Source organism: Catharus ustulatus, chromosome 1 (assembly GCF_009819885.2).
Source record: "Catharus ustulatus isolate bCatUst1 chromosome 1, bCatUst1.pri.v2, whole genome shotgun sequence".
NCBI classification, from domain to species: Eukaryota; Metazoa; Chordata; class Aves; order Passeriformes; family Turdidae; genus Catharus; species Catharus ustulatus.
This window is the reverse complement of record NC_046221.1, coordinates 108,749,993-108,765,366: the sequence shown is the minus strand read 5'-3', so window position 1 is coordinate 108,765,366 and position 15,374 is coordinate 108,749,993. Positions and strand designations below refer to the sequence as shown.

Here is a 15,374-nt window from a genome sequence, read left to right as displayed (position 1 = left end):
GGGTTTCTCAAAAGTTAATGACCCATTTCTAAAGAATTTCATCTTGGTCAAGTGTGAGAGGCAGAACTTCCAGGAGTTGCTCGTGAGTTGGTCGTAAGCCACTTAGGATCTTTGATGACTCTTAATTTGCAGTACAGTAATTTCACGATTATAAGCTGCACCATTTTGACTAAAATTTTGGTCCGAACCCAAAGTGTGGCTTATGATCAGGTGCGGCTTATATACGGACAAGGAACAAAAAGTTGCTGTTTTAGTTTGGAGGACAGATGTCTGCTGAGAAAGGCAGGAACTTCTCTTTGAAATGGAGAATGCAAATCGCCTCCCTCCAAATTATTATCATTTTGAAATCAAGGGGCTTTCAAGCAAAAATATGGGAATTAGGAATAACAGTTCTTTTCTAGGGAAATTAAAATAGAAATACAGTACTACAAAGAAACAAACTCCAAACCCTGACAAAGCCAGAGTACAACCTGACACCCCGTCAGGCAGGGTGTTGGTAGCAGTCCCATTAAATGGTGGTTGCAGTCCTCCTGCAGTGACAGATGTGGCTCAGTTGGAGCAGTGCTCCTGTAGAAGGTGCAGTTTCCCTCTGGAGGTCCAGTGGTGATGTGGAGAAATCCAGTTTTCCTCTGAAGTCCAGTGGAGAAAGGGGCTACCTTAGTGTCCCAAAACCTCTGTTTTTATCTTGGTAAGAAATGTTGGGCTCTTCCCCCTGGCTGGAGCAACTTCCAATGGGATGCAGTAATTTTATCAGTCACACAGTGGGACTCAATGGTCATTAGCAGACAATGACTCCCTGGAGGAAGGATGGGGTGTGAAAAGATAAAGAACAATGCCCTGCCTGGTTTCAATGGATGGCCCATTAACAGAATATCTGCCGTTGAGATAAGGATCACTGCCCCCACCCTCAACAGATGGTGATAGAATAGATACCTTTTATCACACTCTGTATTGTAATGTGGGACTTATAATCAGGTGCGGCTTATATATGGACAAAGAATGAAAAGTTGCTGGCACCCGGAAGTGCAGCTTGCCTTTACTTCCAACACCTGTATGTGCCATGTGTGCTATTTTGATCTGCAAAAGACTTGACAAAAATGCACGGCTGTGCAAAGCATTTATTAGTATGCATCTTATCCTCAGTGTCTTGCTGTGCAAAGAAACATGGCACAATATCTGTGCTATCAAAGATCTAATGTATGCTGGTCAGTTCTTTGCATAGGTGACTGTGCAGCTTGATGACTTGTAGCGATACTTGCTGAACTTTCTTTAGTAGTTGTGGGTTGAAGGCACTTAGGAATTGAAGGAGTTCAGAAGTTTCTTTAAAACTCTTCCTGTAGCAGACATGAAGATTTGATACCCATTTTGATGAAGTTATAGTAGCAGTACAACAAAGGATGTGAATGGCAAAGTTGAGAAAAAAAAAAAAAGTTCTTAGAGTGTGGTTTAGCCTTAGATTTGGAGGAGAAATGAAGGAACAAAAGCAATGAGAAAGGATCCTGTGGTAAGAGGCAAATGGTCTAGACAAATAGAACTATCATTCTATTTATCCACATTTTTGACATCTTCCTAATTCATAAGACTGGTAGAAGCCTTCATTAACCATCCCTAATCATGCCTTTTTCCCAGTATTGGATATTTTGCAGTGCTTGGCTGGGCTTCTGGATTTGACGAAGGAAACACTTTATACTATTTTGTCCTCTTATCACTAGAGATATGTTTCATGTAATAAAGTGTGGAAGATATTCCATGTATTCGTTGGTCCTGGTTTGAATTGTAAACCCTGATTTATGCCAACTTCCATTTGGGTATATATTTTTTGCCAAGTGTGACTACATTGCAGACTGCATAACTTGTTTAAATTTATGTCCTATTATCATTAGCAGTACTTTGGCAAGGAAGCTACCCTTCTTTTTTTTTTTAAATAAAAAAGCATGAATATATCTGTTCAAGTTGATATTCAGCTTTTATGTCTGAAACTTAGCTTGTGGTATATTTTATGAAGTTTGAAGTAATATTTATACAAGTAATTCAAGTACTAGAAAAAAGTGTAAATGACTGCCTAAATTTCAAAGCCTTCCCTCTGGAAATGTTGCAGATGTTATTTAATATACTCTATAAAAATCTCATGTATTTCTGAATTTTTTTTACTTCAGGAGAGAGAGAGTTTATATCTCTTGTTAACATTGAGGCAAAATGTTGGGAGTTTGGAGTTGCGAGTTTTTTAATGGGTTTTCTGTTCCCATTGGATTATCTAATTGAATCTTTTGCACTTAAATTTGTACAGAAAAAGCAGTTTTCTGAGTTGCTGATTTCCCCCATTCACTTAGATGTAATGGAGGCATTCTATAGAAAGATATTTTAGAGCAGAGACTACTATAGGATGACCTGTATTGGAGGGCAGGGCAAACATGGCATGCCTGTAAAGGCCAATGGAATATTTTCACTGCTGAGAGAAGAAAAAATTAAATTTCTTAGTGATTGCATATAAAAATAATCTCTACTGAAGATTATATGCTTGCAAAGTTCTTGCTATGAATCTCAAATATACACTTGGACTAGTGATTAGGAAGGCTGGAGTTCAGTTAGGTGGTATTTGTCAGATGTAGTGGAATTTTGTATTCTGCTTTTTGATAAGTTTCGTGGTTTTAAGCCCTGGGAAGAAATTAATTCTATCCTAGTGAAAATGAGACAATATGGTATTCTGTAATGCCATTTATAGTGCTCCAGGAAAATTCAGATTTTAAAAGTGATTTTTTAAGCTAGACTTTGTCTGTTTCCTGTTTTAATACAGCTTGGCTAACACAAGACTAAGCCTACTGTGCCTTTGGACAGATAGCAAAGATGATGAATAGCCCTAAAGTTTAGTTTTGTTTGAACAGCTGCAGAATTTCCTTTAATATGGGCAGAAATATCTCTGAGAGTAGAGTTATATTTATTTTCCAAAATAGGAAAGATGTCATTCTTCACTGGAGTGAAACATCAAATAAAACAGAATTTTGTAACCCTGTGTTAGTCTCCTGTTAGATGATAACAGTGTAAAAAAACTGAAGTTTCCTCTTTGCCACAGGAAAAAAAAGAAAAACTTTTCTGTTTTCTTGTGGATAATGTTAAACTCCGTTCTTCTAAATTTGAGACATTAATTCTTTCCCTACCCTAGCTTGGGACACTGTCAGCTTTTATAATATGTTATTCTCTTCTAATTTGCTTAAGAGATTGAGAAAGGGGAGCAAATAATACTGTTTTCTTTCAGATATTCTGAATAGAGATTGACATTTTGAGGTAGATGTTCTGCGTTGTGCCAGAGGCACTGTTCCCATAAACAGCCGTGCTGGTACCTGTTCACAGCACAGCAGACCTGGGAGCACCTGGCTTTTCCCTTGCTTGGAAACCAAGATACAGGAATGAAAGCTGATGTTCCCACCCTTAGAGTTTTGTTTTAAAATGTAGGTCCTTGGGCATGCAGTAATTTTTTTCACTGAAGAATGTTAATCATGCAGTCTTTTAATATTCTGTTTTTTACTGCTGTTTATTTTGCTATTTTGTTTTTGATACCTGGTGATTGGATCATAAGAGAAAATTTGGCTGTCATAGTCTGTTATCTGCATGCCTCAATTTTCACTTTTGTTTCTTTAACAGGGTGCTGCACTTTTGATGAGCCTCTCAGTTCCTGTGGCTATAGTCAGTCGGATGATGATGATCTCAACTGGGATCAGGTGAATGCACCAGTGAAGCCAACCTCGGGTCAAGGGATGCCATCGGGTTCGTCTTTATTTTGCTTTGTTTCTCTTCAACCTTAGATTATGTGTTTGTCCAGAATTTGTTAGCAGTACTGTTCTTAAAATGCTGCTTTATCTGAGTCTGTTTAAGTGGAATACTCAGATTTTCCAAGTGATTTTTATGAGGGATATTTTGCAAAGCAAAGGTTTGGTTTTGTTGTGTGGGGAGTGTAAAGGTTAGAAAGAAGAAATAGAAACTTGGTGTTATTGGGGAAGGCCAAAAGAAAACAGAAGGGTGACATGGAAATGAATCTGAAAAAGTACTAGAAACAGGCAGGCAGGACTTAGTAAGAGGGATAAGGAAGATAGGTATTGAAAAATATAATAATCAAATTCTGTTACAAAAAGATTGGGTGAGAAGAGATGATCAAAAAAGCAAAAGTATCCCAAAACAAAGGATCTCTGTATTATGCACTCTGAATTTAAGAGAGTTGTGATACTGTTACTTGATGTACATGGAGTACATGGAGTTGGACCTTGTTCCATAGCGACAACCTGTGCTTTATGCTGAGTTATAAACTCACTCTAGTAATACAGTCATTACCTTGGTACTTCACCCACAGAAATATATCAGATCTGGTCATTGGTTTTAAACTACTCATTGGCCTAAAATTTACCAGTTCTTTTTTCTAGTGTTCAGCTAGGCATGTTGAGACTTCCTCCCCATGTACTCATCTCCATTTCCTGGGATATGATTGACTACAACCATGCTCAGCATTTGCTTTGGTTTTTATAGACTGTTACCACCTTTTGGCAAAACCAAAAGACCACTAGATAAAAATCACTGTTGTAGCACTGTGAATTCTTCTTGTGAATTCTTCTGAATTAGTCTCATAACTTAGTATAAATATATCCATAACACTTGGAAACATTGCAGGTGAATGTCCTAGTGTTTCATATCCCTTTCAATGAGGTCTTTAAAGGACCCATAATGTACTTAGGTGTTTATATAAAATCTCTTCAAAAGTTGTTCTCAAGAAACAGCTGTTGTTCCTCCCTAATTTTTGGAGTAAGGGAGTTGGGAAATAGACAACGTGAATCTTTAGATATGACAGCATAAACAAAACCTGAACATAAGCACTCATCATTAGTGTAGCAATAAATGTGCTAATTTATGACATGCACATCAACTGTAGATATAATTAACTTGTTAAAAGAAGTCTTCCAGTGTTCTTCACTGTAGATTTACCAGTTGCTCTAAGTTGCGGATGGCATCTAAGTTTCGTGGCTGAAGTACCTTTTATGCTTTGTTTCCTCTTACAAAGGCAGGACTCCCAACTTCAAGATGGATATTCAGTTTATCTGAGTCCTGGCATTTGGATCATCATGCTAGATTGGGTTCATCAACCCAGATAAAGGAGGTTCTTTAAAATTCCATTTTAAACTGGCTTTCTCCCAGTGGTCTTGGCATATACTGCTAAACACTTTCTGAACTATTTCATTAATGCTTGATACTCTTGCACAACTTGGAGATAACAGACATAGTTTATCATCCATCTTGGCTAGTGGTACAAGATATGCATTCTTTTTTTCAGTCACACCACTGGAATTCTCTTTCTATTCCAAATTTCATTCATTACTGTCCCCAGTTGGATTTGTGAAAGCAATTGTCAGTATGTGATGTTCAGTCTTCTTGGCAGATAGACGAGATTTAAATCTGTGTTCTCTTGTCTGATGACCACAGGCTTGAGGATATTTTGGATTTTTTTCTCAGTGGCAGGAGTCTAGACTAGGGACTGACATGTCTATAGAAGGAAAACGATACATGCAATTTTATTTATCAAATGTCATACAACTTTTTTCTTACTTGTCTTCTTGCCTTTTTATCAGAAGTCTGAAATAATGTTCTGATGATCTAGTAAAAATCTCTAATTTGGTTGCAAGTTCTATTTACAGTTTAGGGAGTTTTTTTTCTACCCATAAATGAAGAGAAATATTATTTTGGAGCATTGGGTCAGAAGATGAACGAGTTAGTCTGAGGAGGGTTGAGACTACTGGTGCCTTAAAAGGTCAAAAACCCCTTTGAGAGGGAAAGAAATGCTCATTTTTTGCAAATGAGAAGCACTGTGTCTAACAGCACAATTTAGTCAAGTGGTATCTAATTTTTCCTCATAATTTCATCTAGACAGTTTTTCCTGTTCTTGTTCAAATCATCATCTTAATGATTTTAATTAGTTTTCAGTTAGCCTTAGCCAGAGGGTTATGTGATACACTTAAAAAATGATTTTGAGTAGTTTGTCAGCAGTTTCTGAGCTACATATTTAGGAAGAAATAACTTCAGATGATAATGAATAGAACATCTTAAATTAATGCATTGTGGGGAATTCTTGGCTTGAAAGCAAAATGCTTTATGCAACAATGTTGTAATACTAGACTGAAACAAGAATTCTCAGTTCTGTACTCCCTTGTCAGAGGAAAAAAAAATTAATGCACATAACATTTCTAATTTCAGGCAACATGCTCCAGTGAGTGAGTTGATGTCGATATATAATGTTTTGTATAATTTGGTGGCAGTCAGGGGGAAGCACACAAGTTACAGCATTTTATTTCTTTTAATCCACATGAGAGTGCTGAGAGCATAGCTCTTCAGAAAAGATAAATACATTGGCTTCGTATGTTATTTCAGTGGGACAAAAGAAATGTCATCTTAAGATTCATGCATATGTGTGCATGCTTTAATGTACACACAGTTTACATGTTTGTGAATATCTGAGATCTTGTTTTAGATAAAAATTGCTAAACTGTATCAAAGGTAATAATAAAAAAAAAATCCCAGACGTGTTTCTTGCAGTGGACTTCAATCTGTTGGATTGTTACTCTAGCACAGAAATAGGAATATATCACTAAAGTAAGTAGGGTGCTAGTGTTCTTAATTTCCTTGATAAATATAAGCATGGCCTTTAATGAGTCAGTATTAATCTGAATTTGTGTTAAATAGACCCATAAAGTAAGGACATGTATGAATTTCTGTTTATATTCATATGAATTAAATGAATGTTGCTAATCCACTGCTCTTCTGTTTCAAGTGTTCTGTGAGTCACACGAAGTAAATGCTGTTTGGAAGAGCGGCCCTTCCCATTTCTCAGCCTGTCTTCTCCTTGTCTCTCTGTTCCAAGAATGTTTGTTTAAAATAGTGTTCACAGCTGTAATTACAGAAACAGCTGTGTGTAAGCCCCCTAGTTGTAGTCCAGTAAAAATGTCTTCAGAAGAATATGCCCAAACAACAGATTGCTCTGTTGCCAAGGTGTGGGCTGCAGGAGTGGCCTCTGTGAGAAGAGGAGATGCCCTGTGTTGGGCACATCCGGGCACAGCCACTGGACTCACCACTGCACACAGCTGAGCTCATGGTGCACCTCTGGGATAGAATGTTTGGGAAAGGGTAAAAGCCACTGGGCAACAACTGTCAGAGAGAGAAGTGAGAATATGTGGGGGAAACAGCCCTGCAGACACCTGGATCAGTGCAGGAGGAGGGGAGGAGGTGCTCCAGGCAGTGGAGATGAGATTCCCCTGAGGAATGTGAGGACCTTGGTGGAGCAGAGATCCTCCTGCTACCTGTGCAGGACCCCACAGCAAGAAAAGGTGGAGATTTCCTGAAGAAATCCTCCCTATGGGGAGGAGTCCACACAGGAGCACATTTTATCACAGGACCTGTGGCCTTTGGGGTCACTGGAGAAGTACATTCCTGGAGGACTGTGTCCCATGGAAAGAGGTTGTTTTGGAGTTTTTTTTTGAGATAATTGAGAGCATTGTGTTAGTTCGGATACTGCTGCAGTAAGTCATCAGTGACAGCGATGCAATTAGAATTTTACGGATTACTCTAAGAAATAGAAATATTGTCAGGAGTTCTCTGTATTTGTCATTTACTGGATATAATTTCTGTTCGTGTCCATGTATTTTTTTACAGAACACTGTGTTGAGTTGTGTAAAATCTTTCTGTAGTGTTTCACAGTTCCAGTTGTTTTCTAAAGGACAGTAGTATCATTTTTATTCGATGCAGTGGTTGGTTTGATAGCTCTGAGGGGATGTCACTGCATTTGCAACAAGTCACTGGCATCAACCTTTCATTCATTTTAAAACAGTTCAAACTCAAATACAAATCAAATCTTCACAGGCTGCCATTCACTGTGTTGAAAGGATGTTTCCTGCAATGAAGCCTTCTGTTTTTAGTGCAGTGCTGGTCAAAGCCAGGATGAGAATTCTGTTTGTGCTATTTGAGGTGATAATACATGATTTTCATGGCTATATATGATATTTTGAATGGCCTACTATGCTTATTTGTATTCTTAATATATAGTACTGCTTAATGCCTATGCAGTGTCTGCAGAAAATGCTTATAATGCTTGTATTATTGTTTAAAATGGCCTTTTGGTAGCTAGTAACCAGACGTGCAGAGCTAGCAGATATTCTATAAACAAGGCAATGATTCAGAGGAGTGTTTAATATTATAGAATGTGAAGTAGTTGTGTGAAAAATGTACATTGTTGTTTAATTGTGCATAGAAGAGTTGTGATCCATTTTAAAAGACAGATAAAGTGATCAGTTGTCAAGTGAGTTTAAGCCAACTGCAATGTTTTACCATGTAAAATTATTGTTCTTTGATTTTGTACTTTATCATTAAGCACATTTTAGCACTGCATTGCATTTCTGTTGTATGTTAGCAGGGATACTTTTCTTCTGTTTGCATTCATATTGAAAATAATTAAATAAATTTCTTACTCAATCCTGTTGTGCCCATATTACTTAAAATAGCTGCATTTTTAATTCATTTGAATGTTGTCTAGGGATAATATCAAGGTGTGGGAGTTGCAGCTTCCTCACTGTGTTAAATTTTTTCATAGAATTTTCTAGACCTGGAACAATAGCATGTTCAGCATTTTATTGCACACTCAGGTAATAGCTGCAGCCATTAAGCACATGCCTTTTGGCAAGCAGCTCCAGCTTCCAATTAACTGTGTAAGTTAACACCAGTTGCTGCTAATACGGAGCAGCATGGAGGTCAGGGAGAGCAAATCCCCTGAGCAGGGAGCCTGGGCAGCTCTGTGCTGCCATGGCTGTGCTGCCAGCACTGGAGGGGTTGGCTGCTTTAGAACACACCTAAAGACTTGCTGAGTGATGTGCCTAACAGGTCTGTTCAACAGCAAGAATGATGCCACCAGCTATGTCTGAGGTATGGCTTGTATGGATCTTATGGTAATTTTTGTCACTTGTGACTTGACTGAAGAGATTTAAGCATCTGGCAGAAATTCTGGGTTTGTTACAAATATTGAGCATCTATCATTATTGCAAAGGGAAATAAAAGATTAATCAGCATCAATTACCTTCTTTCTGAATCACTGACAGACAATGTTCCTAGGTTGCTTAGTAGGTGAACTAGACAAATTATTGTGTATTCTGCCTGCGTGCCTAAGAGCTTTCCAAAAATTAGTGCTAATGTTTAACCCTTTGTTGTAGATATTCTCATATATGACTTTTAGTTTGCACGTTTTAGAACAAATTACTTTGAATATGAACAGTGTGGTTTATGAAGTAATAATACCTAACATAGATGACTGATTTGCAGATTTTCACTTGAAATAACATGCTTTCTGTAGTGTTTGTAACTGTAACTTCAGGACTTACGCGTTCCATCATCTCATATTTGAGTGCAAAATTGCAGAACGTGCTCCAGGTCATAAAAGTAAGTGGGAGACACTATATTAAAAGCAACAGTAGCTGATAAAGATTTGTTCAAGATGTTTGACTGAAATATGATATAATAAATTATAGCACTTTTTTAATGTTTGAGGAACTTTCCTCTTCTGTGGAAGACAGACAGAAACTACACGAAAGATCTGGGAAGTCACTTCTCATTAAACCAGAGTATTCTCAAAGCAACCTGGAAGATAAAGTTGACTGCTGAGGGTAATTCTTTATAGCACCATGTAGTGCCACAGAGTGCTAAGCAAGTCCTCTAACCTAATTCATTTACCTTGCTGTGATTACATGTTTCCTGCTGAGGTTATATCTAACATCTGCCATCATGTATGCTGAGAAGCAGCTAACATAATAAGCTAGACACTGGAGCTGGATTTGAAATGGATTTCTTGACAACAAAAACTTTTGAGATAAGGAAGTTCTTTTTTGTTACACATCAGAAACCCAGTCTCCCTCCCTATCTTCCACCCATAGTGCCAGACACTATCCTGCTGGTTAAGTGCATCAGGATCTAGTTTCAGATTTCCCTGCTAAATTTGAAATAGAAGTACTCTGATAACTGGGGTTTTGTTCATGCATTTGTTTTCCCTTCCTGGACTCCTCATGATGAGTTCATTCAGATGAGGTAGCAGTATTCCAGCAGGAGAGAGGAAGTTAGAGAATACTAACAGGAGAGAGACAAAGTGCTTCATGTTGTAAAGCCCGTAAAAAACCACTTTTTTTACAATACCTTATAGTAAACTGGCATTTTTCAACTGGAATGTTGTCTGGAAAAGAAGAATGAAGCTACTTCTGGTAAGGGCTCTTGGTTCAAAAAAGACCACATGAAGAATTCTCTTTCCTGAGGATATGCCCGAAACATAGAGGTCAATCCCAGGACGCTTCATTCTAGCTAGTTTGTGGTGATATAAATCAAGTAGCACATCCTTTAGTGTAGGGTTTCCTAGGGACTCACTCTGTGGTGAAGGGATGTTACTGCACCCTACCATGGGTCTCTTACTGAAACCACTGCAGTTTCTGCTCCAGGTTTAGCAGACTTGTATTAAGTACCAGTACGATTTTTGTGCTTGTTTGCCTGGCTGTTTTATCGTGTCGAAGAATGAAAACACTTTACCAGTTCAAGCAAAGATGTGGCCAGTAAAAAGCTTATGAATAAACAGCAAGTCTGAAGATGCTCCTCTAGGAGCTGCACTCACTGCATTGCAAGATCAAGAGAAAAGAGAATAATCAGAGTATTCCTAAATAAGCTTTTTCTTGTTTAGTAATTAATCTACTGGAAAAAAAGCCTCTTAATTTCTTGCAGTCTTCAGGGCTTTTCTTTCAGTCTCATGCTTATCCCATTAGATTTCTTCTCATCCATCCTGCCCTTTAGAAACTAATAAAGAGTGGATCAAAACCTTTCCTTGCATCTGCAGGCTTTTAAAGTGTGGAACGTGACTGCCTCCATTTCAGGGCCTAAGTCAGCTGTTACCCGAGTTAGTAGTTTATCTTTTAAGACAGTTTTTCTATATGACAACATCAGAGTCATAGGCATAGTGAAAATGCCAGGGAGCTGGAGACAGACTCCTCTTTAGGACAGTAAATGTTACAATTTTTCAGGGTATACTTTTAAAAGGGTTTTTTTTTTGTTTTATTTTTTGGGTTTTTTTTTGTTTGTTTGCTGTTGCGGTTTTTTTTGTTGTTTGATTTGTCTTTTTTTGTTTTTTTTTTTTTTTTGTTTTGCTTTGTTTTTTCAGAAATGTAAGAGGAATTTCTTGTTTCAGTTCAATTTATGGGAGATTTTTCATACCCTCTGGCAGCACTTAATTTGTTGGCAGGCATTGAGACTGATAATATGTTGTTAGCAGGTCTAGTTGTGACTAATAGGAGGGGCCAGAAGATCACTGATTTGAGGCAGGGATCATTAAACACTGCATATGGCTTCAAGTGCTCCCTGATCTGTACACTTTTTGGACTTCTGCTCCCGGGTTGAGGAAAGTCATGTGGGAGTTTGTCATGTGGGAAATGTGACTGCAGAGATAGATTAGTATAGAAGCAGAATGTATGGATTGGATTTTATTTTGTATGTTAAGTCTTCTGGTATCTGAAGCAATTTGATTTCCAGAATTTCAGACAAAGTCTTAATCCTTTACTATCCAAATAGTCATTTGCAGAACTCGGAGTCAGCGAAGAAGCAATTACATGAACTTCATGAACTGAATTAGAGAGTGTTAAAGCAATATACTTATTTCCCTCACCAACTGACATAATGCTTTCTCTATCTAGAAGTCACATTTCCAATCAACTGCTTTTCAGTAGCACAAAGGAAAAAAAATGCTCTCTGGACCTCATTGAAAATGTAATGATGTACATAGTCATTTAATGAGAAAGCAGGTGCAGGTAATTATCCAAGTCATAATGTTGCAGCAGCTAATAACATCAAATATTTGTGATAATTGCAAGCAATTGATCACAGTTCTGTGCTTCTCACTTGTAACAGATTTGAAAAACACTTTTTAATACACATGTACATGTTAGAACACAGAAGCCACAGATGTACTTTTCTCACCGGTAACTCTATATTCTGTGATTCTGCATTAAGTTCAAATATGTCTGTGTTCTTATTTACATTTTTACTATTTCATTTTTCCCCATGACTTAGAGGGGAGGAACATCCTTCTGCCAAATTTGAGTTCCTGATTTGCGTTCCGTACTCTTACAGTCTTTTCCTTTTCTAGATGTCACAGTCAGCTCTTGTGTCATTCTGGTTTGTGCTGGAGCACCATGTATGTCCCAGTGTAGTGCAGGGGGTTCTCCCAGCGCCTGCAGGGTGGCACCATCCCAAACCTGTGAGTCAGGTGTTGTTCTTCCCAGCGTGGGTCTCTCCTGCATTTACACAAGAAATAGATCAAAGACATAGCGACAATGAGATGATCCTTAATGTATTCCCTTACTTATATGTTGAGAGCTACAAAAGAAAGGAAGGGAATGGAAGTTTGCTTGAGGCAAATTTCTTTTATGCCAGGCCTGTGTGATAAGACCACTGCTCAAAGGAGTTTAGAGATGCTTCTTTCAAAAGCTTTTTTGCATTCATATCTTAAAGGTGCAAGGAAATAATGAGAACCTAAGTTGGTCAGTAGCCCTCTTCTGCAGTGAGCTGCTGTAGAAATGAATCTGTAGAAGAGAAATTTACATTTTTTCAGGCATTTAAGAAGACTCTGGGAGGAAAACAGAAGGTGAAGTAGAAGCAGGTCCCTGGTTCAGTCTTTTACGTCTGAAGTACATTAGGAGTCTTCAGTTAGTAGGAGTCAAAGGCAATTACTGTTTGAGTGGCAGACAGCACATTCGCAGTGGTTCTCATACCTTAAGAAAGGGCTGCCTGAAAGGGTGGTGTCAGGATTTCTCACCGGTGGTATCCCAAGAAGAAAGTGAAAGACAGGACAGGCTTTCAGAGGACAGACTTATTCCAGATAAGGAAGCGTACTTCTGTAGAAGCTAGCAGGGGACTTGAGGAAAGGGATGTTAAACTTGCTGCTTTTCTTGGCATTTCCTTATGAGGTTTCCTTATTAGGCAACCACACATTAAATGAAACACCTTTGGAAGATCCAGGATGATAATTGATGAGGGTCCTGTTCTGGGGAGATCAGTTGGGTATTGTGCACCTACTCTGGGAAGTGATTAATCTAAAAAGCATCAGGGAGGACAAGGTGAAGATGCTGCCCATGTGTTGGAAGCTCACTGTGTAGCAGCAATAGAAATGATTATGTATCAGAAATGAAGAAGTTGTCATGTTCTGGAGTAGACTTGATCAGCAACAGCATCAAGTTCCCTTCCTGAGTGTATTGTGTGCTATGTAAAATATAAGGCAGCCCCGTTGTTGAAATTTTACAGTGGAATAAATTGATACACCATATATAAAAAGATGTGCTACATCTTTCAGCAATCACATTTAGGTGTTACGTGTGCTATGGTGTTCTTGCCATGTTTAATTTTAGTGTGAGCACATTTGTGAAGGCAGAAAGTTGTTTGGAGAAATTTCAATTCAGGCATTTTACTTACTTGGCTTGCAAAATGGAAGCAGCTTTATGAGTGCATGGCAGATCTTTTCCCTGCTTTTTAGTATAACAGTAATAACAATTGTATAATTAGTAAGAATTTAATTATTATTTTAGGTACAGCAACTAAAAGCTATATTTTACCAGGATATATTATAGTTCCTCTTGAATTTAGATTACCCATGTTTTAGTGTGTCTACATCCAGTTGTATATTTAAGTTAAAATAAAGCATTATAACAGGTAATTTTAACTTCTTTGCTAGTCTATAAAGAAGCAAAATTAAATTGGAAAAAAAACCCATTAGAATGTACAGCTTTTATAAATAAAGTCAGTTATTAGTGTTTCTCTATGTAAAAAGTATGTTTATATTAGATGTGCATAGCACCAGCAGGATATCAGTATTTCTCTAAAGGTGCCCATCTATGTTAATTAACTTTGTCCAGCCTCCCCTTCAGTTTCATCGTTCTTATCTCTTCTTCAAGCTTGAATGTATTGGCAATGTCTCCAGCTCTGAGCTGACATTCTCTGTAGTATTATGGTTCAGACTAAATGCATCCTTTTCTACCGAGTTACTCTCCTTTAGAGATATGGTAGAGGTCAGTTTTGATAAACTGCAGTGATGTTCTGACTCAACAGCAAGTGGGTCATAAAGAAATAGTCATCAAAATGTTTTATTCCTGGAATCTGAAATCTACAATTGCTATGAGATACTGAAAGGTATTTAGCAAAGCACATGTGCAATTATCCATACAGAAATAAAAAGTTTTGTGGGTTTGTTTCCAATTAATGAATTTGCCTTTAAAGTTCTTGAAAAGAGCTCCCCTGAGATCTTTTATTAACCCATATTGCTGTCATTCAAATGAAAATACTCCTTTGGAAAATGCTACTTTGCCACCTGTAATATGGACATAAAAATATGTAATGCTGTGATGCTGCTATTAATTTTTTTGTATTTGTCAAATAAAGCCTATGCTATGTAATAGCATAAATAATATGGAAAATCCTTTGGTATAATCTCAACTTGCCTAATTTCTTTCACTGGTGAATCTTCTTCATATTAAAATGAAAAGCATCTGAACTCATGTAACCTGAGGCCACTCTTTAGTGTGTTACTAGGGAGGCTGCTTTTATGATGGTGTGAATTTCTTTTATTTTGCCTTGTAAGAATCTTTCAATATCGCGGTAAGGCTGAAGCCTAACAAAGGCTCTAATTTTTGTACTATGGTTGTTAAGGGAGAGATCTTTGTAATAGAAGCAAACTTTAATTGCCAAAACACTTACTCAGTTATGTTATTTTGAGATTCTGGAGTTTTGTTACTTCAAGATTCTTTTCTTGTTCTCTTCTTCTGCACAGTTCATGTGCCATTCTCCCTTCCTGGGAGAATATATTTATTTACAATAATTCTATTTTCTCATCCTTCTGTTTTAATCTCAGTATGTGCATGACATTTCTGTGTTCAGAAGGGCTTCATGGTGCCTCTCTAAATTGTGCTGAAACCTCTAGCCAGACACAGACTTTACATTTCACATCAGCTGTCATGTTTGTTTATTGTGTGCCAAACTTCTCTCTTTGCCACCTCTAACTCTTGATGCTTTTTGTAAGCATTGTTATTTTTCACAGATTCATTTCCTAGCAAAAGCTTTGTTGGTGTACTGCATTTAAACATATCAGTGATGCAGAGTCTAGGGAAGCACAGACTGCTAAATTCCCTGAAGGATTCTGGGATATCCTTTTTTACCTAATAGTTGCCTGAGCTTTGCTTTGCTTTGCCTATTAAAATGTGCTCCTTTATGTTCTTCCTCATTTGAAGAAAATTTGATGGAACACTTGAAGATAGGTCTAGAAAAGCACACACATTAATATT

The 15,374-nt window shown here is 37.6% G+C and overlaps 1 protein-coding gene across 7 annotated transcripts in view; it reads left to right on the top strand.

The window, feature by feature from the left end:
- Positions 1–15,374, top strand: part of PTPRM (protein tyrosine phosphatase receptor type M) — a 447,605-nt gene that overhangs the window by 96,008 nt on the left and 336,223 nt on the right. For 6 of the 7 annotated variants that reach the window (XM_033068182.2, XM_033068164.2, XM_033068169.2 and 3 more), the window contains exon 2: positions 3,640–3,762. In XM_033068182.2, coding sequence (XP_032924073.1) covers positions 3,640–3,762 — 123 coding nt within the window. Of the gene's footprint in view, positions 1–3,639; positions 3,763–15,374 lie in introns of those variants that run through there. The other variant, XM_033068171.1, reaches the window with a different exon arrangement.